Source organism: Alosa alosa, chromosome 1 (genome assembly GCF_017589495.1).
Source record: "Alosa alosa isolate M-15738 ecotype Scorff River chromosome 1, AALO_Geno_1.1, whole genome shotgun sequence".
NCBI classification, from domain to species: domain Eukaryota; kingdom Metazoa; phylum Chordata; class Actinopteri; order Clupeiformes; family Clupeidae; genus Alosa; species Alosa alosa.
Genome location: NC_063189.1, coordinates 17,303,978 through 17,331,059, shown reverse-complemented (window position 1 = coordinate 17,331,059; position 27,082 = coordinate 17,303,978). Strand labels below are relative to the sequence as shown.

At 43.5% G+C, this 27,082-nt stretch overlaps 3 protein-coding genes across 4 annotated transcripts; all 3 read right to left on the bottom strand.

Moving 5' to 3' along the window:
• Positions 1-57: 57 nt before the first annotated feature.
• On the bottom strand, positions 58-7,547 carry ufsp2 (ufm1-specific peptidase 2). Its single transcript, XM_048264765.1, has 12 exons — positions 7,416-7,547; positions 7,149-7,224; positions 6,856-7,039; positions 6,699-6,756; positions 6,416-6,573; positions 6,079-6,271; positions 5,519-5,665; positions 5,020-5,184; positions 3,381-3,505; positions 3,190-3,266; positions 2,946-3,070; positions 58-530 (listed from the first exon to the last, which is right to left on the bottom strand). Exons 1-12 carry the CDS (start codon positions 7,416-7,418, stop codon positions 444-446), a joined length of 1,398 nt encoding a protein of 465 aa, XP_048120722.1. The 5' UTR covers positions 7,419-7,547; the 3' UTR covers positions 58-443.
• A 111-nt stretch (positions 7,548-7,658) lies between these two features.
• Positions 7,659-11,471, bottom strand: si:dkey-256e7.8 (coiled-coil domain-containing protein 110). 2 transcript variants are annotated; one of them, XM_048264755.1, is made up of 3 exons: positions 11,395-11,471; positions 9,353-10,833; positions 7,659-8,098 (listed from the first exon to the last, which is right to left on the bottom strand). In XM_048264755.1, the coding sequence occupies exons 2-3, from the start codon at positions 10,770-10,772 to the stop codon at positions 8,019-8,021; spliced, it is 1,500 nt and encodes a 499-aa protein (XP_048120712.1). In that variant the 5' UTR covers positions 10,773-10,833; positions 11,395-11,471; the 3' UTR covers positions 7,659-8,018. The 2 variants fall into 2 exon arrangements, with proteins under 2 accessions (XP_048120712.1, XP_048120701.1); XM_048264744.1 differs by lacking the exon at positions 11,395-11,471 and adding an exon at positions 11,085-11,373.
• A 5,787-nt stretch (positions 11,472-17,258) lies between these two features.
• On the bottom strand, positions 17,259-26,287 carry pdlim3a (PDZ and LIM domain 3a). Its single transcript, XM_048240062.1, has 7 exons — positions 25,908-26,287; positions 22,097-22,248; positions 20,929-21,013; positions 20,558-20,745; positions 18,692-18,822; positions 18,300-18,411; positions 17,259-17,925 (listed from the first exon to the last, which is right to left on the bottom strand). The coding sequence occupies exons 1-7, from the start codon at positions 25,998-26,000 to the stop codon at positions 17,742-17,744; spliced, it is 945 nt and encodes a 314-aa protein (XP_048096019.1). The 5' UTR covers positions 26,001-26,287; the 3' UTR covers positions 17,259-17,741.
• Between the last annotated feature and the right edge of the window lie 795 nt (positions 26,288-27,082).

The window sequence follows — 27,082 nt, the reverse complement described above, 5'->3', positions numbered from 1 at the left end:
TTTTATGTGGAAAGGAGTAAAAAACGGTGAGGTGAAAGTCTAAGACAAGGTAAAGAATAAGGTAGAAATGTAAGTTTAATGGGACTGGAACAACTCCTCAGAGAAGACGGATGGGCATTTTTTATAATAACATTTCTGCCTGTTGGCATTTTACAGTCCGCTGACAGTAGCAGTGCCAGCTTACAGCTGGGGCCAGAGCGTCCACCTGTCCTGGATTGAGAAAGCTGAAAATATCTGTACAGTATTGTGAAATAAAACAGGACTCTGTTTTTAAAAATAGCCAGCCTCATGATATGCCTTCCTTTCGCAATTTCTTTGTGTTGATGATCCATGTGGTGGGTTAAGCGTGAACACATACAATACACACATACTTCACCACAGGCCCTACAGAGAGAGATTTATCCATCCATCTCTCTAGTTCTTTCATACGGTCACACTAACACTCATATGGTCTTCGGTCTTTGAGGAAGGCAAAGGTTGTAGTATGCCTGCTGGTCCCAAAAATCAGGCCCTTTCCATCCACACCAGCCCTGTAAAAACAAGCACTTTCTCAACACATAGTGTATGCTTTACTGGTGGAGATAGACTACTTTATTCATCCCCAAAGGGATATCATGATGTTTTAGCAGCAATTAATAATATTAAAATATTTCACACATACACACAAGTAAAATATAAATATATTTAGGATATGAAACTGATTATAAACTATGATAATCCTCTCCTGACACAAAAGGGAATTGCTATAGCAGTGGGCATGAATGACATGATTATAACAGAATGAATTACTATAACAGTCTGCTATGCAGTCAGTGTCACACTATTATGTAAGTCAGTCTCAACCTCTGTCTCTTGTCTTTTAGCTGGGGTTAGTAGAAGTTTCTAGCCTGGAAAATCCAGACCCTGATAATCTAGAAAGATTAAGGGTCTGGCGAAGAACAATGTAATAGCCCAACTCGAGGGGCGGCAACAAGCATGCATTTAAAAATCTCACTGCACACAATTGGATAACACTAGACCATGTTTACTCTGAATGATTTCGGACTTCGACGCAATCGGATAACACTACGACCAATGTGTACTGTCCTCCAACGTTGCAGCGCTGTCTTCATTAGTTTAGCTGGTTCCCCGGAATGTTGGGGTAAAAGTAACATGCATCATTGCTCATTGCCAGAGTGTCCCGCAGAGACAATTCCATTGTGCTCTCGCGAGAACTCCAGGGTAAAAAGTTTCAGAGCAGAGATACAGAACATATGGCTGACTGTTGATGCCATCATTAACTTTCCAATCTCACATGTACAGCACATAGGGTGTATACTTCTAATTTTGTCATGACATAAAAACTCTGTCTGACAACATACAAATGTAATGATGTAAGAAAGTAATGCTTGACCTCCCAAGCAAAATAACACTGGTCAGAGATTTGAAAAAAATACCCCTCTGATACTCTCTTATTGTCCTTCTGAACTTATCCACTACCTAACAGATGTCCAAACCTAACAGATACTGGGCAGCAAATCCCTGACTTTTAGCTTCAGCTGACACCTCAACTAGAAATACATGTGCAACGCAGCCCAGGCTATCCGATGAGCTTTGCTTTCAAAAGGTATTTTATATTCAATCAACTTCATAAATCATTTTCATACTCGTTTTCAGCTCAATTACAGTCATATCAGTCACACCCAGATGTAGTGGCTTCCGGTCTTAAAGGGTAGGAGGAAAAGGAAGAGTGAGGGCTGTATTTTGCACACTGGCGGTAAAACTCGTTTTCCACCTGCGCAAAGTTTAATTCGGTATTTTGCATGTTTATTTTTTAAACAATGCGCCCAGGGGTGTGGGAATTAACAACCTAGGGAGGGGCCTGGCGCATTGTCTAAAAATCGCTATTGTACACCTGGTCAGAAGTCTATGGCGAGTTGTTTATATTATTTTAAGAGCGCATTGTCAACAGTCATATTGGCAGGTGCACGCACCATCCTTCTATCATTCATGAACGCACACCAACGCACGTCCATGCAAAACATTACAAATTGCAAGATTACAATGGGAAACATAATTAGAATAAGGATATTACAAAATACTGTATATCTCATGATAGTTATTCACCATTATTTGCAAATTGGTAATGATGACGGAAGTGATTAGGGGAGAGACACGTATGGAGCACAGCTGAAGACGCACTGTCACGAGATATAAGCAACTCCTCTGCAGGATAAATGTTGTTTTGTTCAGTCATTTGAGCAATATTTGGGTAAGTGTTGCTTTTTTCAACCTATGTTTTCGATGGTAATCCATTGTCAGTCAATAGTGAAAGTAACTGCATATAACTGTCTTGTCGTTGACTGACATCTTGGTGAAGTTAGTTTCACTTTGCCAATGAGTTCAAATAATAGACGATTGCAAATGCGTGAAGGCTATGCTAGGTTTTAGTGAAGCATGGTTTAGTGGAATTACTATTCCATACGGTCTCGCAAGCAGCCTCCTTCAAATGCGCCGTTGAATGCCAAAATACCGATGCATTTATTTGACATATCGCGCTTTGCGCCGTTAAAGGGAATGACAGATGTCATTCTCATTGGTTTAAATGATTTTACGCCCCAAACACACCCATATGACTGATTAAAAAAACCTAGGAACACCTTGTTGCGCCATGCGCTCGACGTTTGATAACGAAACCCCTCCCAATGTGGACTGGACATCCTACTAAATTTGAATAAGCTTTTTATGAGTGACGATGCGCTTTAGAATGTCATGATAGGGCCCTGAAAGTCAAATGTTCGACTGTTACCTTTCAAGGGAAACTCCCACTCAGAGTTTTATCAGCTTTTATTACAGAGCTTAAGTTTCAGTCAACTTACAATCCTCTCTTGCTCTCATTTGTTAATCATTTTCAAGAGGCATCACATCTGACCATTTAGCCTGGCTGATGTCTATCTCAATCCTACCTTCTCAATGATGGTCTGAAGGTCCTCCCCGCCAGTATAGTGAGGGTCCAGGATGAGGTATCGGATCTCCCCCGAGCTCTCGCTCCACGCAACACCAAGGATAGTGTGTGCTAGTACGCCACCTCCTGTTGGAGTGACAACAGCAACATGCAGTTAATGTAAATAAGTTCTCTAATAAGTGAAAAAGAACAATTTCTGTTGTCTGTGGCATGTGTAATGCCATTCATCTCAATTGGCCACTCACCAATCATAACTGGGGTTCCTTCAGTCTCAAAATGGTTTGCTAGCTCTCGTCCTTTTGTGGCTAGCTCAGAGCCTTGGCTTGAAAAACAAGAACAAACTGACCTGACTGAAGACATTTCACTGATGAAGTGAAAGACACTAATGTCTGACAGCATTCATTTCTACGCTCAAATGCAGTGAAACTATATTTACCTGACAAACATGATTTTGGATGTGACTTTCAGCAGCTGATCCAGCACAGCTTGCACCTCAATTGAGCCAATCCACTGACGTGAGCCCACAAAGGCAGCAGGCTTGTCTCCCACATCAACAAGTGCCTACCAGGCACAGAGTAAACCTGGTTTAACTTCACAGACATCCCATACAACAGTAAGAAAATACTATGTGTGTATGTTATATATATATATAAACAAAATGGTTATATCTGGAAGGTAACCCAATGGTTATATCTGGAAGGTAACCCAACATATCTCCCTTCTCAAATGTATTCAAAAACCCTGTCAACACAACACAAGCAAACTGGGGACATTTGCTGTGTGTGTGTCCAGGTGTGCGAGTGTGTGTAAGGAGTAGCTACAACTAATATGCACAGTTACACTGGTGAGAGGGCACCTGTAATCAGCACAGTTACACTGGTGAGAGGGCACCTGTAAGACGTCTGTGCCAGTGTTGCGCGGTCTGCCCGAAATTAAGCGGTCGCCCGCGGATGACTGCGGTCACCCGCGGTTATGAGTCATAAACAAAATATTTTAATGATATTCGGGTCATTTGCGGGCGGGTCAGTTAAAATTAATTAAATATATATTTTCTACAAATAGGCCTTAAAATATCACGAGAAGGCTAGCTAGCATCAATACAGTAAAGTCAACAGTAAAGAAGCTGAAGACGTGAGTTAAAATAATAAAGACACCCCTTCAGGAAAAGCGATAGGCTATGGGAAATATTGGGAAAAATTCTTAAAGAAGATGACAGTAGTACAAGTTTCTTGTACTATGGTATATGGTCTATGTAGGCATACTTCTTGCGAAGCCATTTAAGTATGACAGCCAAAACGCAGCCTACAGGAATAAATGTTATGGCACAGACTACACAGCCATATCTACCGGTATAGGTTCGCGCATGTATAAAAGTTACCTTAGTTCGTTGTGTTTGTGACTTTAAACAGTGCATGTGCTTTAGTAAAGCTTTGTGCTTCATTCAGCATTACAGTTCTTACGCTAACGTTTTGACCAGCAATGTATCTCTCTTGCCTACCTTGTCTCACCATTTCTGTTTTCGAAAGAAAATGTATGTCCATAGCCTTCAAATCTTATCCTAGTGTTCTAATCCTTGGTGGTTGTGTGCGTGCTTACGCGCTCTTTTTTCTCATTCTCTGTCCTGCGCAAACATATGTCCTGCATGCCTACTGCGTGTAGTTCTAGGTACTGCATAAAGTTTAGCAAATAAATTAGTTTGTTTTACAGAAATGGCCTACTGTCACACTGTATGCAGGCTATAACCAAAAGCACACATTTTGTAAATAAGCGGGTCGGATCGCGGGTCGGATCGCGGGTCGGGTATAATTTTGTCCTAATTAATATTCGCGGTCCGAGTTGCGGTCGGGTTAATTAAAATATCGGGCGACCGCGGGCCGCTTGTGACCAAACCCACGCAACACTGTTCTGTGCATGTATTTTCTGTATGATCTATTGTATGATCATATCTATGAGCAGGAATGCCATCATCCTTATGTCAGTATCTCTGAACCCGAGGACCCGTACCTATCGGCCATGTAGATACAGTAGATAGATACTTTATTGATCCCCAAGGGGAAATTCAAGTGTGCACATACCTGCTGGATCTCCTTGTGGGTGGGCACTGCCCGCTCCACATAACCCTGCTGCTGGAACCACGAGCAGATGGTCTGCAGCGAGCGATAGGCGCAGCCCCAGCCGTTATCATCCACACGGTCTTGCATGTAGTGGTGGTAGCTGTACACACCCTGCACCAGATAGAGCTGAAGGAGGAAGTGACATGTGGATGTTTGTTTCTTTTCTCCCTTTGCTTCTATGCATCTACAGTAGGTAGTGTATGTGATGACTACTCAGATAGTAGATTTTTGCCATGGCCAATAAAGCACTCTTAAATGTGTACATGTAAGACAGAGGAAAAATGTCTAGGTTAAAAGCTAGAGATAAAAACAAGCGGCTAAGCGACATCTATTGCAACATTTATGCTGGCGTCATATGTGACAGTCTGCTCATTCCCAACACAGACATATAATAAACATATAACAAATACTTTTACATTAAGCCTTCTAATTATGCTGATGTCTAATGAAGTTAACTTACATTAGCCCCCTCTAAGTTTGGGTGATTGAGGTGTTCATGAGGATTGCGGAGGTAGCCATCTTTGTAAGGCTGGTCAGGAAACTGAAAAGCATTTGCCCGTCTGAAGTATGGTCTGTCTTCTGGCAGGTTGTATTTTTTGTGTAGCTCCTAAATATAAATAGATGCATTAAAAAAAAAAATCTCTCTTCCATTTCACCTACCTCACAACAAAATTTGACAAGGAAGTATAATATTACATATTGTAGTAGTGCAGTGTATTGTAATTGTAGCTTAAAATGTCATATCACTACTAGATAGTGACAGTTAATTGCCAATATGAATATCAAGCTAAACTCATGACATTAACTATTTATATTTTAGAGAAATGTTTTTTCAAAATAATAGCAAGAATGCAGATAAATTCAATACACATGCAGTTAACAGACTTTCAAATGGTATGTGTGTTGTTGAGCAATCATCATATCGAGAGCAAACCACATAGCTGCTGCTACCATTGCTGTCAGTTATCCAAAATCTCATTTTGTGATACTTTTAAGACTAAAAGAAAAAATATGCCTTGCCTTTCTATATGACTCCAGTTGGCTGTCAGGAATATTAGCAGGATGGACCACGCTGACCAGTCCGTTAGGTTCAGGTAACATGAAGTGCAACGGCTGAGGAACAGGAATGGCCGTCCCCTTCATGTGCTGTGTGACAACTTCCTTCATGTCAGACAGCTGACAACACAATGCCCCAATGAGACGTTCACAAACACTGCAGGGGGAAGACGACAGGATAGATGTTGCCATCTCTTTACTGTAAACCTGTGTATAAGCTATTCTCATATCCGACCAGAAATATTAGATGTTTATAGAGTAGACAGAGAGAGTATGTAGACAGATGCAAAAGAGGACTCACATCACAAGACTCTCATCAGCAGCTGTGGAAATCACACAGTCCATGGGGAGGATCATACTCAAAGAGTGGCGCTTCTTGTCTGTGGAAAGGTAAGGAGCCGGACAGTTCTCTTCTCCTGGTACTGTCACCTCCGCCATCAAAGTTAAATTAATGACTGTCTGTGGGTTGTCAGAAATAAAGGAATATGAGAGGATAAGAAAAGACCATATGATGCTGCTTAACCCTCCTTAAACGCATCAGTTTCACCAACATCCATTACATGGCGCTATCTATGAAAGCTCACCAACACATTTTTCTTGTCTTTCCTTTTCTTCTTACCCCCTCCATTCCAGTCCTCCACTCTGTGATGAAAAAAGATGAAAGGTAAACATATACGCTCTGCAAACTGGATTAGGTATAGCCTAGGCTAACCTCACAAATAGCGTGACTGTGATACTCACTCAATATGTTTCTGGAGTTCTCCACATGGCGTATTGGCTGTAACATTTCCTGCAGTGGCTTGGCAGTCTTGATTTGGCCAAATAAATAATGGACTGTTGCACACATGGAAAACTAATGACTCCTCTCTCACTTTGGCACGCAAGTCATTGAAAGCCGTTGACACCGATTTCTGTGATTGTAAGACTACAGGAAATAGATGGGAGTCGTTGTGATTAAATCATGTGTAGTATTGCGTGATATATCGAACACCGAGATGTAAAACATCAAACAGCTGGTCAATATTGTGGTTTACCGTTAGAGTTCTCCAACCAACACGAAAACTCCAGTGATCCGCAGACACGGAAGATGACAGTGGTGTCAGACGGAGCCTGGACGAAAGAAAAGAGAAATCAATGCTGCACGTATATTAGCCTACAGATTTCCCTCGGGTTATCAATGTAATGTAGCATAAAGATGCAGGCTAACGTGATCTACTGAAAAACAGATGCATGCTATCTGATTATCCTTTATGCTATATAATTACGAACTCAGCTCATGTAATCTACGGCAATATACGCACCATGATATGAGCAAAAACCTAAACTATTAAGTGTTACTATCAATCATTAATGTCTAAAATGTCAGACACCGACTAAGACTCATAGCTCTGACTGTAAACATCAGGAGGCCGCCATATTTGACAGCCGGAAATCAACGTGGCTTTGCCTTCAAGTCTCCGCCCACTTTTCCTCAAGGGCTGCCAGTGAAGAGAGAGAAATAAAGAAGCACACATGTCGTCTTGTTGAGCTACTCTTTATTGTCTGGTGTTATATGAAGTCTTATTGCTCAGGAAATGTAAGAGTCTTTACAATTACAAATGGTAATATACCGCCACTGCAGAGACTTATCTGTGGTGTAGAATCAGAAACTAATTTCATTTTAATAGCCTAAGAATAACACACACACACACACACACACACACACACACACAAATGAAAGGACAAATGATTTCATGTTTAAAATCATCCTGAATTACACGATTTTTTTGTGTACTGTTTTACTAAAAAATCTCTTCCCCTGCCTATTCTAAATTCCTGTAGGACAGGGCAGGGGTAAGGGGGAGATGGCTTGACACTTGACACAAAATAAACAAGAAGAAACAGGCCTCGCAATGCAACTGCAATTATTGGCGTTTGAGTCTCTGGGCTCTCTTCAACTCTTCTTCCTCAAATCGGATCCTAATCCTTTCGACTGTGTCTTTATCTGTGTGTGTGAGAAAGTATACATCACACACTCAAGCAACATTAAGAAACCCTTGCACATGAAGTAGGCTAATACATTTTCTTCAAGGCACCCCAAAACATGCATAGAAAATGTATAACAGGAATATTCTCAACTATGTTATGCTATGCATGTAACATCTATGCATAACAGGCATTCCATTTTTTGCCACAACAGAAATCACTGACTGCACCTTGAATCTATATAGAAAGTATAAGTATATATTAGGCATGGGCAGTTCGCGACTGATTCGGTCAGAAAGAACGAATCCCGAAGGTGAACGACGAGAACTGATTCCCAAAACAAGAGAACTGGTTCTTTTTAACATACAATAATATGGTCACATAATAAAAGATACAAACGAACAGAGCTTCATCTCCCTCGACTGGATATCGCGATTGAATCTAAAACGTGAATGAGAGTACTACAGCAGGTAGCAATCACGTTGCTATGGGTAAACAAATGATAGGCCTGGCTTTACTTACGTGCCTGCCTGCCAGCACTAGAAATTGGAAAAACGCCATATGATTCTTACTGAATTCCATTTAGTATATTTATGAAAAAAGGCACTTATGTGCTTAATATTAAGCTTGATATTTACATAAATGATGTAACACACCATATGAGACGGTGTTTTAAAGGATATTTAACTTAAGACAACCAAGACAATGCTCTAAAGCATATTTTGACTTAAGGAACTGAAAGAACTGAAAGAACGAATCAAACGAACGATTTGTGAAGGTGAAGGGAACTGAAAGAACTGATTCCCGGAATAGAATCATTTGGCCCATGCCTAGTATATATACTATACTCTTTTGATCCCCTGAGGGAAATTTGGTCTCTGCATTTATCCCAATCCATGAATTAGTGAAACACGCTCAGCACACAGTGAACACACAGTGAGGTGAAGCACACACTAATCCCGGCGCAGTGAGCTGCCTGCAACAACAGCGACGCTCAGGGAGCAGTGAGGGGTTAGGTGCCTTGCTCAAGGGCCGTGCCTACTGGTCGGGGTTCGAACCGGCAACCCTCCGATTACAAGGCCGAAGCGCTAACCAGTAGGCCAAGGATGCCCTATCTATGTGGTTATTATTATTTTAGCCTCACAGTGAATGTGACAACTATAAACTACTTAAGCTCTATTTTACAGTGATGAACAACCATTGCTCTCAGTGGCTAAAAATGGCTGATAATTTCGGACTCTACTTTTTGTCTAAATTTCCACCCACGCCCCACCTATATGGTCTTGTTTGACGGTCTGCATTGGGTTCCCCTTGGTGGATAGTTTCATTTCCTCTCTGCTGGTTCTCTTGCGGTCATCAGGGGCCTTGTCAGGTGTAGAGCCAGTAGACCTACGCGCACCAGACTGGAGGGTGATGCTGTCACTACTAGTGCACTGTGTCATTGAAGGGGCTTTTTCTGTTACCGAGCCAGTGGACCTGCGAGCTCTGAGACCATTCTCTTTTAGCTCAGTGCTATTGTTGTTACTCTGCGTAAAAGCAGATGGGGCATGGTTAAGAGCAGGACTACCAGATCCACGAGCTTCTGGGGCTCTGTCATCTCCCTGCGCTCGTTCCCTGAGCTGGAGTGTGATGCTGTCACTGAGGTTGATGTAGTCCTGGTGCAGAGCTCTGACCTCCTGCTGGAGCAGGTCTTTCTCCTGCTGCACTGTCCAAAGGCAGCTCTCCATGATGGCCTGCTCCTCCCGCAGCCTCTGGGCGCTCTCCTCTGCGTGGGTGCCCCTCTCGGTGCTCTGCCTCAACTCCTCCTTCAGCAGCCGGTTCTCCTCCGTCAGGCGGGCTACGGCCTCAGGCACAGCCTCTGGCTCCTCACGCTGGCCTGTGGCGTGACTGCTCACGGAGAAGCTGGCAGTTGTGGCGAACTTCTCATCCCTGAAAGAGAGCCTGCGGCAACCCCCTGCCTGGCCACCCATCCTGGTGCCAGCTCTCTCACTGGCCCGTGACATCTCCAACTTCTCATCTTGGACCTTCTCGCTTCTCTGACTGTCCAGTTTCTCTTGAAGAGTTTTTTTGTCAGTGGCTAGCTGCTTGTTGTACTGCTCAAGGATTTGATTCTGGGCTCTGAGATCTTCGTACTTCTGCAGGAGCCTCTGAAGGTCGCGGGCACACTGTTTGCAACTCTTCTCTGCTTCTTTAAGCTTTTTCTTCAAGCTGTTATTCTCTATTGTCAACTGAGAGTATGTGTCTTCTTGTAACACAGGTGCATTTGAATCTCTATCTGTTTTCTCCGAGGAAAATACCCCCTTGTCTCTGAAACTGCTATTTGAACTGTGATCATCTGGTGTTCCCTCCTGGGTACTCATTTCAGGTTTGCCCACTCGTAACCTCTTATGCAATTTCAAATTGTCTTCCTCAAGTGTCAGCATGGCATTGTTTAACCTGCTTATTAACTTCTCTAGCTCCTCTATCCGCTGGGCACTGGTGTTAGTTGTCTTATTACTATCACCTGCACTGTTTTCTCTGGCACGGGGATATGCTCCAGTGGACCAAGCCTGTGTGGATGTTTTGCTAGGTGATGAAGTGAGTTTCTGTGGAATCTCCCTTTCTCTGTCCATAGAAGACTGGTAACTACTGTCCATATTAACTCGTTCAGGTGTGAACTTCGAGCACAAGACTGCAACATGTGCACTGTTCATGCTGCATCTCAGGTAGGTCTACTGTTGGAAAATCTGCATTTGTGCACCAGTTCCTATAATCCTGTAACAAATTCATAAGGTAAATATAATTCCCCATATGCAAATGATGCATTATGTTTTGCATAAGAATGAGAAATCTTAACAAAGTCATGTTCAAAGTTCTTGTTTCACAGTAGGCATTAATATCTTCTCCCTCGACAGTCCTTACGTTAAGAAACATCTTATTCTTAATAGTCAATACATATTTGACAAAGGTGTTTTGTCCTCCTAGTCACAAAGGCAAAATCTTGATTTTAGTAACAGTTACTTTACCTTTAGCATCAATAATTGAAGTTAGCTAGCAGGGTTACGTTAGGTCAGAGCATGTTAGGTCAACTAATATGGCTAAGTTATCATAACATGCACGTCATAACATTAGCTAACGCTAGCTGTACGATAGTATGTTAATATCAAAACTGTAGATCTCCGTCAGCGTATGCGATCACAAACTGCCCAGTTTATACAATTGTATGATTTTAGTTGAAATACGTAGCAAAACATGTCTTGCACAACACCACAGGGGCGTTTTTACTGGCTTATTAACGCCAATAAAAAACATGAAGAGGAACTAGGGGATACCTACCTTCAAATAACTCGAGGTTTCCATAGCAATAGAATTACCCTGATCAAAGATTCTAGAGCGGAGCTCTAGCGTAGCGCTCTAGAATCTTTGCTGATAACACAGGCCTGCTACCAGGTGAAGTGTTGATCCATGGCCAAAGAACTAGGCTACCTACCTGGAAATTACAAAGGGTAGATTTCCCTAATGTAGGACATTTTTTGCTCGTCTGACTTCTGTAGTAGGCTATATTAGGCTACAATATGATGATATGAAATCCACATCCAATTTTGATGACAGGCCCCACAGCTTTTGGCTTTCCCATACTTTCACTGATATTCATTATTTTGGGGAAGAGCCACACACCTGGAGCTTAGGTGTCCCACATTAGGCAGTGTCCCACATTAGGACAATTTAGTGTACATTAAATGGTTTCGTGTAGAGGCATACAGGTGCATCTAAAAACTAGATGTACCGCATAGCGGTACAAAATATGACCGCCGCTCAGTCCTGTACATCCGTTCCGCGAAAATAAATCACACTTCAATTTGTCTCCATATTTTACTCCATCCCCCACTCTTGAAACTTTTGTGTATGCTTGTTTGGCATGCCTGAGTGTGTGTGTGCGGCTGCACAGAAAGTACCCTACTGGTGCTGAAAAGGTGAATAGATTGTAGAATAGCCAAAGAAGATGTAGAATTGTTATAAAACCTTTAAAATCTCTAAACAATCACAAGTAGGGCAGTTCATCACAGTTCATCCATTGCAACTGGATTGATGAAAGGTCACTTACACCTGTAGGCTACATTGTATTTGGGAAAAGCAAAAGGTATCAGCATAATGTTATTTATTTATTTATTTTTATGTATTTATAAACAAAAACATCTCTGTCAGTTCCATGCCGTTTTCAACAGCTATCAAAAACAAAGGTCATTTTTGGATGGATGGATTTTTTGTGAATGTTTCTTCTTCTACATAAGATTTTAGTCATCTTTAGTTCATGTAATACTTTATTGTCAATGCACAAATTAAGTAACAGTAGTCTGAAACGTTATTGTTAATGCACAAATTAAGTAACAGTAGCCTAGTCTGAAACGAAATGCTGTTTTACATCTAACCAGTGGTGCAAATAACTGACATGTCCAAATGGGCCTTGATGAAATGCGTTAAGCTAGACTGTTCATACACATTTTAACGGGCCAAAGTTGAAAAAGCTTTTGTCCGTTATTGTTAGTGCAAATATAGGCTGATTCATGTTCCCTTGTATTGTTTAACTGAGGTCCATGGCTAGTCTGGCTTTCATCAGACTAAGCTCAATCTTTTAAGAAATCAAAAAATAAATAGCGGGCAGATCAGGCTGGGTTCACCCAGCCTAGTCCATAGGCACCCGATATTGTTTAATTTTCCGATTGAGATATACACGCTCTGGCTATTCTAAATGCAAAAATGCATCAGGGAGTTATGACAAAACGGTAACTAACAAACTAGATCCTAATAGAAAGTTGTTAGCTTCCCTAAGCTACAGGTAGGATTATAAGGTAGGCCTATTGACAACATAAATTGTCAATAGGCTATGCTGGCGACACAAATAAAAAAATCTCCTTTGGAAACCAATGGCTTAATGCCTTACAGTATCAAGCCGGACTTAAACTGTCATATCGTGGGCGAAAAGTTGTAATAACATTCACGCAGCTCCATGAGTCAAGGAAAGCGAATGAAGTAGCCACTTCTAAATGGGACCCACTACACAGTAGCTTAAGGTGTTTTGCTAAAGCAGCCATAATGAAATGAAGGTGTCATTGTTTGGATACTTCACACACACGCGTGCTTTTTAATTTCACAGACTACAACTACCAAGCTGTAATCAAAGCACATCGATTCCCCTCTCACACCCTGCACGCACTTAAAACAAAATAAACAGGCGCCTCAGTCTCACGATGTATAGGCAAAACTGTATCAGACCGTAACGTTGGTAAATCTTCCATTGCACAGAATGATTTTGTAGCACGTGCAATAAATGACAGTCGAAAGATACAAACAGTGCTGCTATCAATTTGCTTGGTATAACCGCATTTATAGTTTTCTACAAATGCAATCAGTCAAATGCCTCCATCACTCAACCAACGCTTAACGGTAACAATACCTAGGTCCTTATTGATATTACAAGATTAACGTATTCCGCAGTAAAACCAAGCATGTCCGAAAACATCCTTAGATTTATTTCGGCTTCAAGAAGAAATGGGAATTACACTTCATGTGAACATAGTCCTATCCTTATTAGATGTTCGCCAAGCGGTAAATTACAGTCCTTGTATGAAGCGTCCATTGTTTTTCCAACCCACTTTTAACTTCCAACAAAATTACGCCTCACTGCAACGATCGCCCATCTAGTGGACAAACGACTACTTCTAGCCAATACTGAAAATGCAGCCATGATGATGATGATGAATATTTATTTTGGCTTTCTTTTAATCCTACTGATTTTCATTTTTTTTTGCGGGGGCAAATCACAAATGAGTGATTATGAGCCAGGTTGATGTGGGCCCTTGAGACCAACATACCATAAAAGATTCACAGAGAACTGTGTCTGCCCTACCCTCCTTTCGGGGTCCAGTCCAGCGGGGGCTGCAGATGAAAACGAAAAATGACGGTTCCATGCTATCCATGTGGGGTACATGCTCACCAAGTTTTGTGTACCCCGGTCTTTCAGTGTCCCGAATCCTTTGTTGGTGTATCGCCACTAAATGTACACATAAATTATTTTATTGTAAGGCCCCCATGAACGAAAGTACACAAAACTTGGCATGCATTCAGAGGGTGTCATAATGATCCTACTCTTTTAATTTCGTGCAGTTTTGACCTTGTCAGCCAGAGATATTGAGATGAAAACACCTCATTTTTTGCTTTTAATTTTTAACTAGGTGGCGCTATACATGAAATAAGTGGTAATGGGATGGGTTGACATGCCCCTTAAGACCAACATACAAAAAAAAGGTGGACCTCCCTAGGCCCTACGGTTCTCGAGATATTCACAGAAAACTGTCTCCGGCCACCTACAGGCCAGTTGGTGTATAGTAACATAAATTAATTTATTGTGTGGCCCCCCATGAACGGAATTCCACAAAACTTGGCGTGCATACATAGGGTGTCATAATGATCCTACACGTCCAATTTTGTGCAGTTTTGACTATGTTAGGTCACAGATACCTTCAATTACACCACCTCATTTTTACTTTTTGTGTTTAACTAGGTGGCGCTATACATGAAATGAGTGGTTATGGAATGGGTTGACATGGCCCCTTGAGATCAACATACAAAAAAATGGTCCTCCTAAACCCTACGGTTTTCGAGATATTCACAGAAAACTGTGTCTGCCCTACCCTCCTTTCGGGGTCCAATTCAGCCGGAGGGGCTACAGATCAAAACGAAAAATGATGGTTCCATGCTATCCATGTGGGGTTACATGTCCACCAAGTTTAAATTACCCCGGTCTTTCAGTGTCCCGGGAATCATTGACGGAAATTTGGGCAAAAAAAAAAAAAAAAAAAAAAAAAAAAAAAAAATCTGACTAAAACCTATATGACCGCCCCCACATGGCGGCGGTCATAATAAGAGGTGGATAAACTATGAATTCTGTGATCATGGTAAGGTGGACTGCGCCATGTGGTATCGGATTTTTAAAAAGGCATTCAGAACATGTTTGATGATGGTATGGTTCTTGTCCAATATTTATAACAATGCCAATGGTATTAAAATATTCCTAGGGTGTTGATTAGTTTTGTGATACTTTAAATGTCAAAAGTTGCAATTGGTGAATAAACTCTTTTGAGAGGTGGATAAACTCTAATAAGAGATGGGTAGCCTAAACTCTATTTCTGAAATTTCAAAGGTGGATAAACTGTGTTTACTTGCGTTTAAACTCCACTACATCCCTGGTTTGACATTAGGAATAAGTCCCAGCTTATTTCCTGGACACGTAGTGGCTGTTGATGCAAGGCCTCTTGATGCTGGGACTCCAGTCTCAGACAGTCCACTCCTTGTGAAATTCCCCCAAGTTCTTGAATCGATTTTGCTTGACAATCCTCTCAAGGCTGTGGTCATCCCTGTTGCTTGTGCACATTTTCCTACCACCTGAGAAAGAACATAAATAATCAAATAAGTCTGATTTTCAATTCAAACATAACAAGACATTACAATAGGGCTAACATAATTTTACATAGAATTTTATAGAATAGGCTAACAGCCATTCCCACAGTTTCTCTGGGGTTTACAGAGCATGCCATTTAGACTACCACATGGTCAAAGACTTTATTAATAGACAGGCCTACCAAAAACCCACAATAAAACTCTAAGCTCAAATCAACCCATTCAATCTGGTGAACTTCCTTAGTGCTAAGGGGTTGTGGGAAAATGCATTCAGATAAGCTGAGTGACGTAGCTCAACTTTGCTTACAGCACTAAACTAGATCCATAGTTGACCCAGGGGTAAATGCACTGATCTGGGCTGTTTGCCAGTGTATAGTTCACACTGTGTAGCCTACTGACTCCCATACCCTTTGCAAGATACCATGGTGTCTTGCCAAATAATGTGAAACTGGTGGTTTTCACCATACACATCTGATAACAGTATTGTACAACAAAGACCAAAAGCAAAGCAACAGGAATGGTGGGTTAGGAATAGGAATAATGAAGAAAGAGAGAGAGAGAGAGAGAGAGAGAGAGAGAGAGAGAGAGAGAGAGATTGCACTAGCTTGAGACATGGGAGACAAAGCCCACAGCCGACAAAACAGTCGTGCTGAAAACTCAAACTCCCAACAGCAGACAACCCCCACACCCCCACGCTCGTCTCCATCCCCAAAACGGTGTAACATTATCCATTTCATTGAGCCACAGCCCTGTGGGTGTTAAAGCCCCTCTGGTTGCTAATCAGACCCCGGGCCAGTTTTACGAGGCCTGACACCTGCCTACAGAAAGGACACTGCTGCATATCAATATCCCTTACCTCACCACACAAACACCTCCAGCCTCATGCCTCCTGTAGGACAGAAAGGCGGATGTCTCACTCAGCACATCAAATTCACATTTCAGAGGTCCCTTGGGAGTCTTCCACCACATGGAACTAGATGTATGGTGGGGCGTACACCAACACTTTATATTAAAAACACAGGTTCATTGGCTTACATAGCTGTTTGAATTATTTTTTGGTATAAAACAACTGATTCCAGATGTTCAAGCCATCAGAGATGTCACAAGAATGCTGTTTGCTTGTGTGAACCCTAAGCTTTACCAGAAAGAAAACAGAGAGTACTGTATGAAGGTTGCCTCTGCTTATAACTCCATTCAGTTTGCTTTGATATCCTCCAATCAATCAACTAATATAATAGAGCATTTTTCTAATTAAACAGACGGCATCAGTCTTTGAATAAAGCCTTTGACGTTCTAACTCCAGGCTGGATTATCATTTCCATACAGTGATGTCTGAATTTGATTTGTGGCCACAGGGCCTGGCATCACACGCGGGATGGGATCGCGTGTGTCACCCTCCCAGTGAGATGAGACAGAGAGGACAGCTGAGCTCAGGGGAGGTGATGGATTTACACCACAACCTCTAACTGCCATGTGCCCGAACACTTCTGTCTACACAGGCCAAAGACATCTTTACAGCAATGGATGGAATCAATTCATGGCATTGTTATGAGAGTAGAGTTATGTGAGGAGACAACAAATCACATCTGAGTGATTTGTTTAAATTACAGGGAAGAGGAGAGTTACTGTCGCTGTGAAATATTTGATCAATGTGGAATTGATTTGCCTTTTCAAAACTTTAACTGGATTACTGCATTTAAGGTACAGTCGAGGGGATGTAACAAGGCCAACAAACAACAGAGTGAGAGCAACACAGAATAAAACTTTAATCAACAATAAATCCAAATGAAGAAAAATATCCATTCCACAAAACATGTGCAAAACACGGCATACAAACAAATAAATGTTCAAAATAAACCAAAAATATTCAGGTCCGATATACGATGGCACATGAACATGTTTTGAGAGCAGTAAAGTGGCATTAACATTCAAACAAATCTCATGTGTATTTAGGTCCTATATGAAGTGGAGTGGACAGGTGAAGGGGCTATGTGTGAGACTGCAGCATTCGAGAGTGCCGACGACACCCTTCCATTGACTTGAATTCTAACAGTTTTGCTATTTTGAGGTCTTTTTGAATATTTTGAATATGATCAAAGCACTCACTCATTTAACAATTTTCCTACCTAATCTACCTAATTTCCAGAGTGTGGAAGTGTGTGTCGTGGATCACACCTTAGTGTGCAGTAAGTGTATGAGTATGTGTATGTGTGTGTGTCCTATGCTTAAGTGTAAGCTGTGATGAGATCGTGACCCTCTGGAGGTCTTGTTCGGGCACGGGCGTGGATCTCGCAGTAAAGCTGACCCTCCACGAAGAAATAGCCTTTCTGCTTCAGGTTCATGTCACAGTCGGAGCACACAAAACAGCCAGGATGACGGAACTTGTCTCTTGCCTTCACCACCGTCCCCCTAAGAGAGAGAGAGAGAGAGAGAGAGAGAGAAATAGAGAGAGAGAATCAGCAAGATAGATTGGCAACGAACGGGGATAGAACGATAGAAAGAGAGATGAATTATTCCGGACTGAATTTTGACAATTTCAGAATTCATATCCCTGTAAATGAAATACACTATATAATCTTGATCACAAAACTGGTTTAATCCATTGTTTGACAAACTAAAAAAGGGCAAAATATGGATTACTACTGTTTGTGGTATGTAAAAGATATACTGAATGATCAACAGAAAATCAGTGTTAACAGTATTCAGTGTTATCAGTGTTAACAGACTGTATCTTGACACAATGACAAGAAGAGAGGTGAGATGAGATGTTCCGTGCCACTCACACTATCCCGTTGCCACACTTGTCGCACACAGGCAGTTTCTGCAGGTTCCCAGTCGGAGCGGCAGGTTTAGAGGTGGGAGCCCTCACGGTCCTTGTCACCAGTGGTCGAGTACCTAGACATACATCTCGTCAGTCATGCTCAAAATATTTTACAGTACAGAGGCTAAACTAAGTAGATCTAATCTACAAACCCATTACGAGGCTGCATGCCCAACATTTAGATATTAACCTCAAAAACTTATTAAGAGTGTATCAGGCATGCTATACTGAAAAACAAATCTGCATTGCACTGTACTGCACGACATTTTATATTTTGTCATACAAACACAGGTAAGCATATTAATGAGTAATGAGGAATGTGTGTTGGTGTTTGTTGGTGTGTGTGTTTCTCACCATCGCTGTTGACGTAGTCCTGCAGGGCCTTGAAGGAGCCAGACTGGCGGGGCTCATGCAGCTCGTCCTCCTGGTCCTTCTGTAGCATGCGGTACACATCCGACTCTTCTATGGAGGTCAGGGTTCTGGGGCTGGGGGCAGATACAGCGGGAACAGGATGTCCGCAAGAACGAACACGTTTAGACCACTAAAAAATAACCTTTCCAAAGCCAATTTTAGACTACTATATTGACAAAAGTGCACTCTTAAAACGAATGTGTTGAAAGAGTGGGGCCATTCTTGTATCTGCACCATTTGTGAATGGTGAGTTAATTCCAGTGAGTTATCTCACTGCTAAATGAACATAAGTATGAACTTCCCACTTCACATTTTCTTGTGTCTTGTGTCTCATTGAGGAGAACAATACTGTATGTGAATATTAGACACAGAGAAAGATGAAAGTATTGAGACAGGGCTACTGATTTAAAGAGACCATTTGAGGAGTTTTTAATTCTCGTCCTTTTGACAAACATGAGACAAGAGTAAATATCCCAAAGCAATTATCCAAAATCAAACAACAAAGAGTATTTGTTGCAACAAGCCGTAACAATAATAATCAAGCAAAAACCTAATTTGGCAAACCATTGAAGAAGTGCGATTGACCCATCTTTCTCCCTTCCCTAGCTAAGTTCAGCCTGCATGCTGAAATGAGAAGTGAGAAAAAGGAGGCAGAGAGAGAGAGAGACAGAACATGGGAGATAAAGGGAGATGGAGAGAGAGGCACATTCCTGTGAGCTTGGGTAATCTGCACACTGACACCACATATATCTGCTGTTCTAATGGGAGACATATGACGGTTTTGAAAGCTGTCGCGATCACAATTGTGTGTGTGTGTGTGTGTGTGTGTGTGTGTGTGTGTGTGTGTGTGTTTGTGTGTGTGTGTGGTAGACCTCGGGCACACCTGAGCTGTTCTTCAAAGATCCCCACCACTCTTTCACAAGACCCCGATTAGGGGTTGAGGCTCTGCTACTGTTGAGATGTAGTACGTGGGGGGGCCTGTCCTGTGGTGTTGGAACACTTTAGCAGCAATAGTTGCTTACCCTGATTTTGTATACCTCATCGTAGATGGTAGTGATGGATGACATGGCAAGAAAAGGAATAGTGAAGTGGCCAAAATAAAAGTCACAATAGAACCAAACTGAATTGTTTTTGACAGAAAGTTGCTGGGACTGTATAGCAGATGTGTGAGATCTAGAGTGAACTGGCTGATCTGACAGTAAGGGATCCTCATAAAAGCCTGATGGGGGAACTGAGAGACAGTCATCACAGATGCAGATGGATTCAAAAATGAGAAATGAGAAAGAGGAGTGAGGAGAAGGAAGGACCACCACAGAAGTACTATTGACACCCTCTGTCTTGGTCTGTTTAGGGGACAGCCAGGTGATTGTGATTAAGAAAGGATTTCGGAGAACCCAAACAAATCAAAAAGAAGTGAAGAAATGTAATAGTGAGAAGGACTCATTACAACTCATTACAAATGGACCTAATTAACATAATCAATGAGGGACGTTAGGTAAGGATACAGAGTTATATACATATCAACTCTTCTTTACTGGCCATTAAATCCCTCTGTGGGTTTGGAGAGGGGACTTCAGGCTGGTCAAATGCTGATGGGAATGAGAGGAGTGAGGACGAGTGAAAGCCTTAGGCCAGTTGTTGGCATTCCCCTCATACCATCAGAGGGTCAGGCCCATTGCAAAAACAAGCAGCAGATCTGTGCCGACCTGGCAGGATATTCACTTGGATATGGCATAGCCAAAGAACCACAGTGCATGCATGAGATATGTCCAGTGGACGGAGACCTGTGCTGCCCATATGACTGCTCACCTCACAGGTTTGTCCTGGACGAGGCCCCTCATCTGTCCGTGCATGGCATCCTGGATGTTTCCTGAAGAGTAGAGTCCAATGGGGGTGTTATAGGAGGCGCTCACCAGCTGACGCTTGTCATCAATGTTCGCTGCAGCCACAAAGGGCTGGGCCTGACGGTTATGGCCTGTTCCTATTGGTCGATACTCCTGGAAGTAGGTATTGAAGTCTGTTTTATTAGTTGTAATTGATCTGAAGACACTAAAAAGGTGGACTTGGCTGATATAAATGTCCACACATGCCTACATGCACACACACACACACACACACACACACACACACACACACACACACACACACACACACACACACACACAAACACAATATCATACCTGTGGCTCTGCTTCTAAGTTGATTTTAAAAGGGTTGACTTTCCCACCCTCCGATACGTTTGGAGACCACAGTCTGCTCTCAGACCTACAGAGCACAGAAAACGAATTGTCCTGACCAGGGTTGAGTGTTGATCAAGCTCAGAGAACCCTACACAGATGGGCTTAGAGGTTCTAGCTGAAGAACCCCTCAGATGGGCTTAGAGGTTCTATCTGAAGAACCCCACACAGATAGGCTTAGAGGTTCTAGCTAAAGAACCCCACATAGATGGACTTAGAGGTTCTAGCTGAAGAACCCCACACAGATGGGCTTAGAGGTTCTAGCTGAAAAACCCCACATAGATGGGCTTAGAGGTTCTAGCTGAAGAACCCCATACAGATGGGCTTAGAGGTTCTAGCCGAAGAACCCCACATAGATGGGCCTATATGTTGTGAGTGAGAGCTGATAGCAGCAGCAGTAGCCTTTACCTGCACCTCCAGCTCAGCATGCCTGTGCTCAGCACTGCCGCAGAGGCATGAATCAAAGAAAAGGAATGTGTGTGTGTGTGTGTGTGTGTGTTGGGGATTAAACTGAGATGAGTGGGAGATGGAAAGAGAGAGGCTGATACGGAGAGATGAAGAGAGATAGACCGATGAAGAAAAATAGAGACAGAATGGGGAAGGAAGAGGTGAAAAGAACCAGACCGGCAGAGACAGGAGAGAGAAAGAGAGATGAGATGAGGACAGTGATAGAGGGAGGGACAAAAAGAAGCTCTTTGCACTGACAGGGGATCTACAGATCACTAGCACAATGCAAAATGGGCTGTCTGCAACCCCAGATTTAAACTCTTGACATTAGAGACCGTCTCAGTAGAATGATTTGTAGGTTTTCCAGCCATCACACTCATAGGAGCAGTGGGAATCTCCGATATCTATCAGACCTGGATGTGAATGCTTCAGCAGTTAACATCACTGTTCAGGAAGGCCAAATCATTTGGGGAAGAAAAGTAAAAAGCTTTGCATCTCTCTCTCTCTCTCCCTCCCTCTCTCTCTCTCTCCTCCCTCTCTCTCTCTCCCTCCCTCTCTCTCTCTCTCCCTCCCTCCCTCTCTCTCTCTCCCTCCCTCTCTCTCTGTGTATCTGTGGTGCGTCTGTGTGTGTGTGTGTGTGTGTGTGTGTGTGCGTACATCTCACCTCTCTATAGTGAGACACAGCTGATGGCCACAGTCCTTGATTCTGTTCTGGGCCTCACAGTGCATCAGGTTCTCAGCAGGCATGCCTCCAATCGCTATGATGACGTCACCAGGACACAGATTGGCCCTGGCCGCCTTACTGCCAGGGTTAATCTGATTACACAGGCAAAGATGGATAAAAGTGGGGGAGAAGTGAAGAGTGTTGGAGATAAAGGAGACAGAAAGAGTTTATTGTAAATAACATGTAAGATAACATCTAAGAATAGAATGAATTTTAGTAATGTGTCTGGTCTTGGATTAGTTTGATTTGTTCAACACTACATTCTGTAGCTGCATGCAGACAAAGCCAATCTCTTCATAGCAAACAGTATCAGGCTTCAGCATGAGCTCCACTGACAACTGACATCATGAGGGAGACATGTAATTTTTCTTCCCCTCTGTCCCCCCCTCTCTCTCTCTCTCTTTGTGCCACTCACACTCTCTCACTCACAAACAGGAGCACACTGTAGCTCTGTTCCTTATTCAAACCTAATTGGTTTAAACTGAGTTGCATATTTTAAAGGGTGCTTGTATGGCATGGACACATCACTTGGACGTTGGTTTCCCCAGCATTGTGTTGCAACTGTAAGCATCTTCTGATCAGCTCTTGATAAAGTCATATTTTCGACAGGCATCCCTGATCTGCTCCTCTCCTCTGTACCTATATGCAGTGAATTGTATGGTTCCAACGTACAGTGGAGGAAAATGAACTCTATATGAGACAGATGAGGGCAGGAGGGAGAAGAAGGATGAGAGTAGAAATGAATAGATGAAAGGAGAGGAGAGGAGAGGAAAACAGAGAAGAAGGGTCAAGAAGCCTGAAAAAGTCATCTTTCTTTTAAATAAACATCATTCTCTGTCTGGGGGGAGCCATCCCTTTTTCCTTTGGATGCTCCATCTGTTTTTGTGCTGTGTGATAGCACAGGCTTGTTCCTGAACCTTGTGTGTGTAGGTGTGTGTGTGTGTGTGTGTGTGTGTCTTTTGAAATCCTTTTCCTCAATGGTATGTTTGTTCATGTAAACTGTTTCTTTTAGTGTCAGTCTCTTCCTCCGTTCACACACATAAGCACATCAATATCTCTTCTCCAGCTTCCCCAGTCTCCCTGCCTCTCTCTCTCTCTCTCTCTCTCTCTCTCTCTATTTCTGCACCCCCTCTTTCTTCTTTCTCCCTCTCTCTCTCTCTCTCTCTCTCTCTCTCTCTCTCTCACACAGAGTAAATAGATCTTGTGGAGTGATGATGTGCAGAAACCTCGCAGTGCACAGTCACAAGTGTCTCTGCATTGCATGATCACCCCAGCTTGAGCTTCAGATCCACATCCCTGATCCACCCTCACCCACAGGAATCACAAATCTGAGCCACAGTGGGGGCAGATATAGCAACATCATGGACCCTGGCTGCACTGTGTTATGGACACCTGATGTCTGGGACCAGGCCCAAACCCACCCTGTCTTCTGGTCATCCCCCAGAATGTGTGTGGGGTCATCCTACCCCGTCTTCTCCTGCCAGAGACCGGAGTCTGAACTGCAGCTATACGCTGAGCCTCACGCTAGGGAGACCTCTCGAAGGTCACGCGGCTATAAATAAGCTGAGGGGAGGGGATATGGGACCAGTGGGAAGACGGATCGTGGAAGAAGCAGAGATTTACGCATTGCGGCCGAGGCAGCCGTGGGCGTTTGCAGTGCAGCGCTCCTGTCTCTTGTTGTCGGGTCAGATCAAGCCTCGCTGAGGAACTCCCGGTCCTCCTCCCCAGGAGTGTACAGTATGTCTGCAATCAGCCTGGCTGTCTGGCCTGATCGCTCCTGAGTAGAACCAGCACTGTGGCCCTCGTATCTCTCTCTTATATAAGCCTCCCATTACCCCCATTGTTTTAGTTCACCAACTATGCTCAGTAAGTGAATATCATTTACTCGACTCCCTTGCGTCAGAGCAGTGCCTTGTCCCCTGAGGACATTAATAGTGCTCTGTTTACATTTCCAATTGAACAACAGAAGAGGAGGAGGGGGAGCTGTAGGCCTCTATGCTGACCAAACATGGCCGTAGTGGTGCAGCAGTGTGAATAGAAGTGAATGAGAGCTTAGGGTAACGCTGAGTGAACTGTAGGAATGCACCGAAAAAGGGCTAAATCTTATTAAAAGACTCGGCACAGGACGGCCAAGCTGTAAGTCTATACAGAGTTGGAGTCGGAGCCGTTGGATAATCAATGAGTGCTTTGTGCCGGGGTTATTAAAATAGGAGGAAGGAGAGGAGAGAGAGAGAGAGAGAGTGATAGATGTGTGTCCTGTGGACGCTGCGGCCTCGTAAGACACTGCGGCCTCATAAGACGCTCTGAGTCACACACCACAGCCAACACAGCTCGGCTCTTTTATGCGCTAAATGTGATTACGCCAGACCACAGATTTGTGTGCTAGTGGAAAGACCTAGCACCTCTCTCTCTCTCTCTCTCTCTCTCTCTCTCTGTCTCTCTCTCTCTTTTTCTCACCCCATTTCCCCTCCCCATCCCTCTACATCCTTTCATCGTACTCCTCCCTCAACAGCTCGTTTGGAGGAGAGGGGAGACAGGTGTGAGCGTTTCTGTATTGCAGTTGGGAGGCTCATTTGGATGACGCACTGCTGACGCTTTTAGAAAATGGTCAGCGACCCCCTCCTCTTCACCTCATCCCCAAGCCTAAATATAGTCCCTCACAAAGCCTCTGAATTTGCCTCACTCTGGATGCCATTCTTTCACAGATCGTTAATGAGAGAAATGAGAAGAGAGTGAAACAAAGTGCAGATGCGCAAAAGCCATCGCCGCGTTCCCCAGTGGCGGCGCTTGCTGGGTTTCATTATGGCTTTTGAGGCTGCGCAGCTTGACACGTTTGTGATGAAGTGCAATGAGTAAACGAAGCCCTTGATGGGATGTCGGAAGGAATTCTGGGTGAAACGTCTTTGCAAGAGGGCTGAAGCCAGACCTAAAAAAGGGGCTGTTATTTCAGCTGTTAGGGATGCCTGCTTGGCTTTGTTTGAGCTGTGTATTGTCACGCATTTCTCTGAATGTGTGTGTGTGTGTGTGTGTGTGTCTGTCTTTCTGTGTGTGTGCCTTAGTGTATGACACAGTCTTCTATTTCTGTTCTAAGCTGGGCAGCTTTATAGCCTGGACACACAGGTGTGTTGACCACTTGGTGGGTCAGGCTACATGGTGGCAAAGTTACACCAGACATGTCCTCACAGCGGCCCTGCAAACACCCTAAACCAGAGAAAACATACCATCATACACCTCTTTGTCAACCTGTCTACCATCATCTTTCTCTCTCTTTGTCTCTGACACACACATACGCACACACACACACACACACACACACACACACACACACACACACAGACCACAGGTTCTCCTCTACACAAACACACCACACATGTTAAGAGTTGAAGTAAATGGAGGGTTTAGCTGCCTGCTGTCTAGTGTGGCCAACAGGCTGCTGCAGTGACAGTGCAGCCCCAGCACCAAGCCCACTAATGCTCCACACATTTACACCAGCAGTACCACTGATGCAGGACATATGGACAGAGAGGATCTGTCCCCACTGTACACACACACACACACACACACACACACACACACACACACACACACACACACACACACACACACACACACACACACACAATACATGCATAAAGGCACTATAAAAATACCAAACTATTCTACAATTCTACAAATGTTAGTGTTCTGGTTCATAGAGATGCATACAGTATATTTAGTCTAAGCCCCAGGCCAAATAAGCACACATACTCACCCTGGAGATGCTCAAGGGCTGGTTGAAGTCCTTCCCCCCGACTAGTCTGAAGCCCCATGGGGCAGGTCCATCCAGGACAACATTCACTGGCATATCCGTGTCGTGTCCTAGTGCCCCTGCTTGTGTGTATGTGTCTCTGTGTGTGTGTGTGTGTGTGTGTGTGAGTGTGTGTCTGTCCCTGTCAGACTCACCAGTGTGTGTGTGGTTTTGAGTGAAAATCGCCACAGGGTGCTGTTGTACAGACTACTACAGTACTCTGGCTCAGGCCCTTTAAGCAAGAGCGTGTGGAAGAGGGATGGGAGACCACTCCCCCACGCCTGGCCATTGGGTATACCAGAGAGGACCGGGATCAGCTCTGCACATCTTTCTCTCTTTCTCTCCCACCCTCTCCTCTCCTCCCCCCCTCTCTCTCTCTCGCATTTCAGATCATATATCTGTCTATCTCACTCTCTTCATTTTCACCACATTCTTCATTCTGTCTGTCACTACGCCACTATGGCAAATCCTCCCCGTGCCTTGAATGGGTCTCTCAGATCCTCTGTGAGTCTTGCTACCAGTTCTGCCTCTTACATTTTTGTCTCTTTGCCTTGCTAATATTTACCCTCAATCCCCGTTTCACCACCTGCCTGCTGAGCATTTGAGCTACCTCTCAGCATTTTGTCAAAACAACTGGACGAAAGCTGCACTATTCTGTGTGTTCTCATCGCTCGCGCTCTCCTCTTGCAAGTCTGCTGGATATAAACACTCTGCTGCTCCAGAGATGGAACTCAGGCCAGGGGGCTGCTTGGTTCATGGCCCAAGCTGGTGAGCTGGACTGATCTGGCTGCAGAGTCTGTGCGAGAGAGAGAGAGAGAGAGAGAGAGAGAGTGTGTGTATGTTCCTGAAAGTGTGTGTGTAAGGCTTCACTGGCGAGTTGGGCTCAGTGTTTCTGCCCTTATTTGGTGAGAGCTCCATCAGAGAATCCTCAAACATCTACACACACACACACACACAGGCACTCACATTGCCTCAGCTGTAGAGACCCATAGCATCTGATTCTCATCATGCCATCTACACCTGATTATCATCTTTATTATTTCCCGTCTTTCTCTCATGCTAATGTACCATCCCATACATACACTCCTAAAGAAGTGATTTAGTACCCAACCAGAGAATATCTTTCCATGTCTGATGTG

Coding starts and splice junctions, on each gene's coding strand:
- ufsp2 (XM_048264765.1), bottom strand. Junction 7,040..7,148: donor TTGGTTGGAGAACTCTAACG/GTAAACCACAAT, acceptor TATTTCCTGTAG/TCTTACAATCACAGAAATCG. Junction 531..2,945: donor TTCAGACCATCATTGAGAAG/GTAGGATTGAGA, acceptor TTGTTTTTACAG/GGCTGGTGTGGATGGAAAGG.
- si:dkey-256e7.8 (XM_048264755.1), bottom strand. CDS start 10,772: ATGAACAGTGCACATGTTGCAGTCTTGTGCTCGAAGTTCACACCTGAA. Junction 8,099..9,352: donor CGTCAAACAAGACCATATAG/GTGGGGCGTGGG, acceptor TCACACACACAG/ATAAAGACACAGTCGAAAGG.
- pdlim3a (XM_048240062.1), bottom strand. CDS start 26,000: ATGCCAGTGAATGTTGTCCTGGATGGACCTGCCCCATGGGGCTTCAGA. Junction 22,249..25,907: donor AGCCCTTGAGCATCTCCAGG/GTGAGTATGTGT, acceptor CTGTGTAATCAG/ATTAACCCTGGCAGTAAGGC. Junction 18,412..18,691: donor GGACTACGTCAACAGCGATG/GTGAGAAACACA, acceptor ATGTATGTCTAG/GTACTCGACCACTGGTGACA.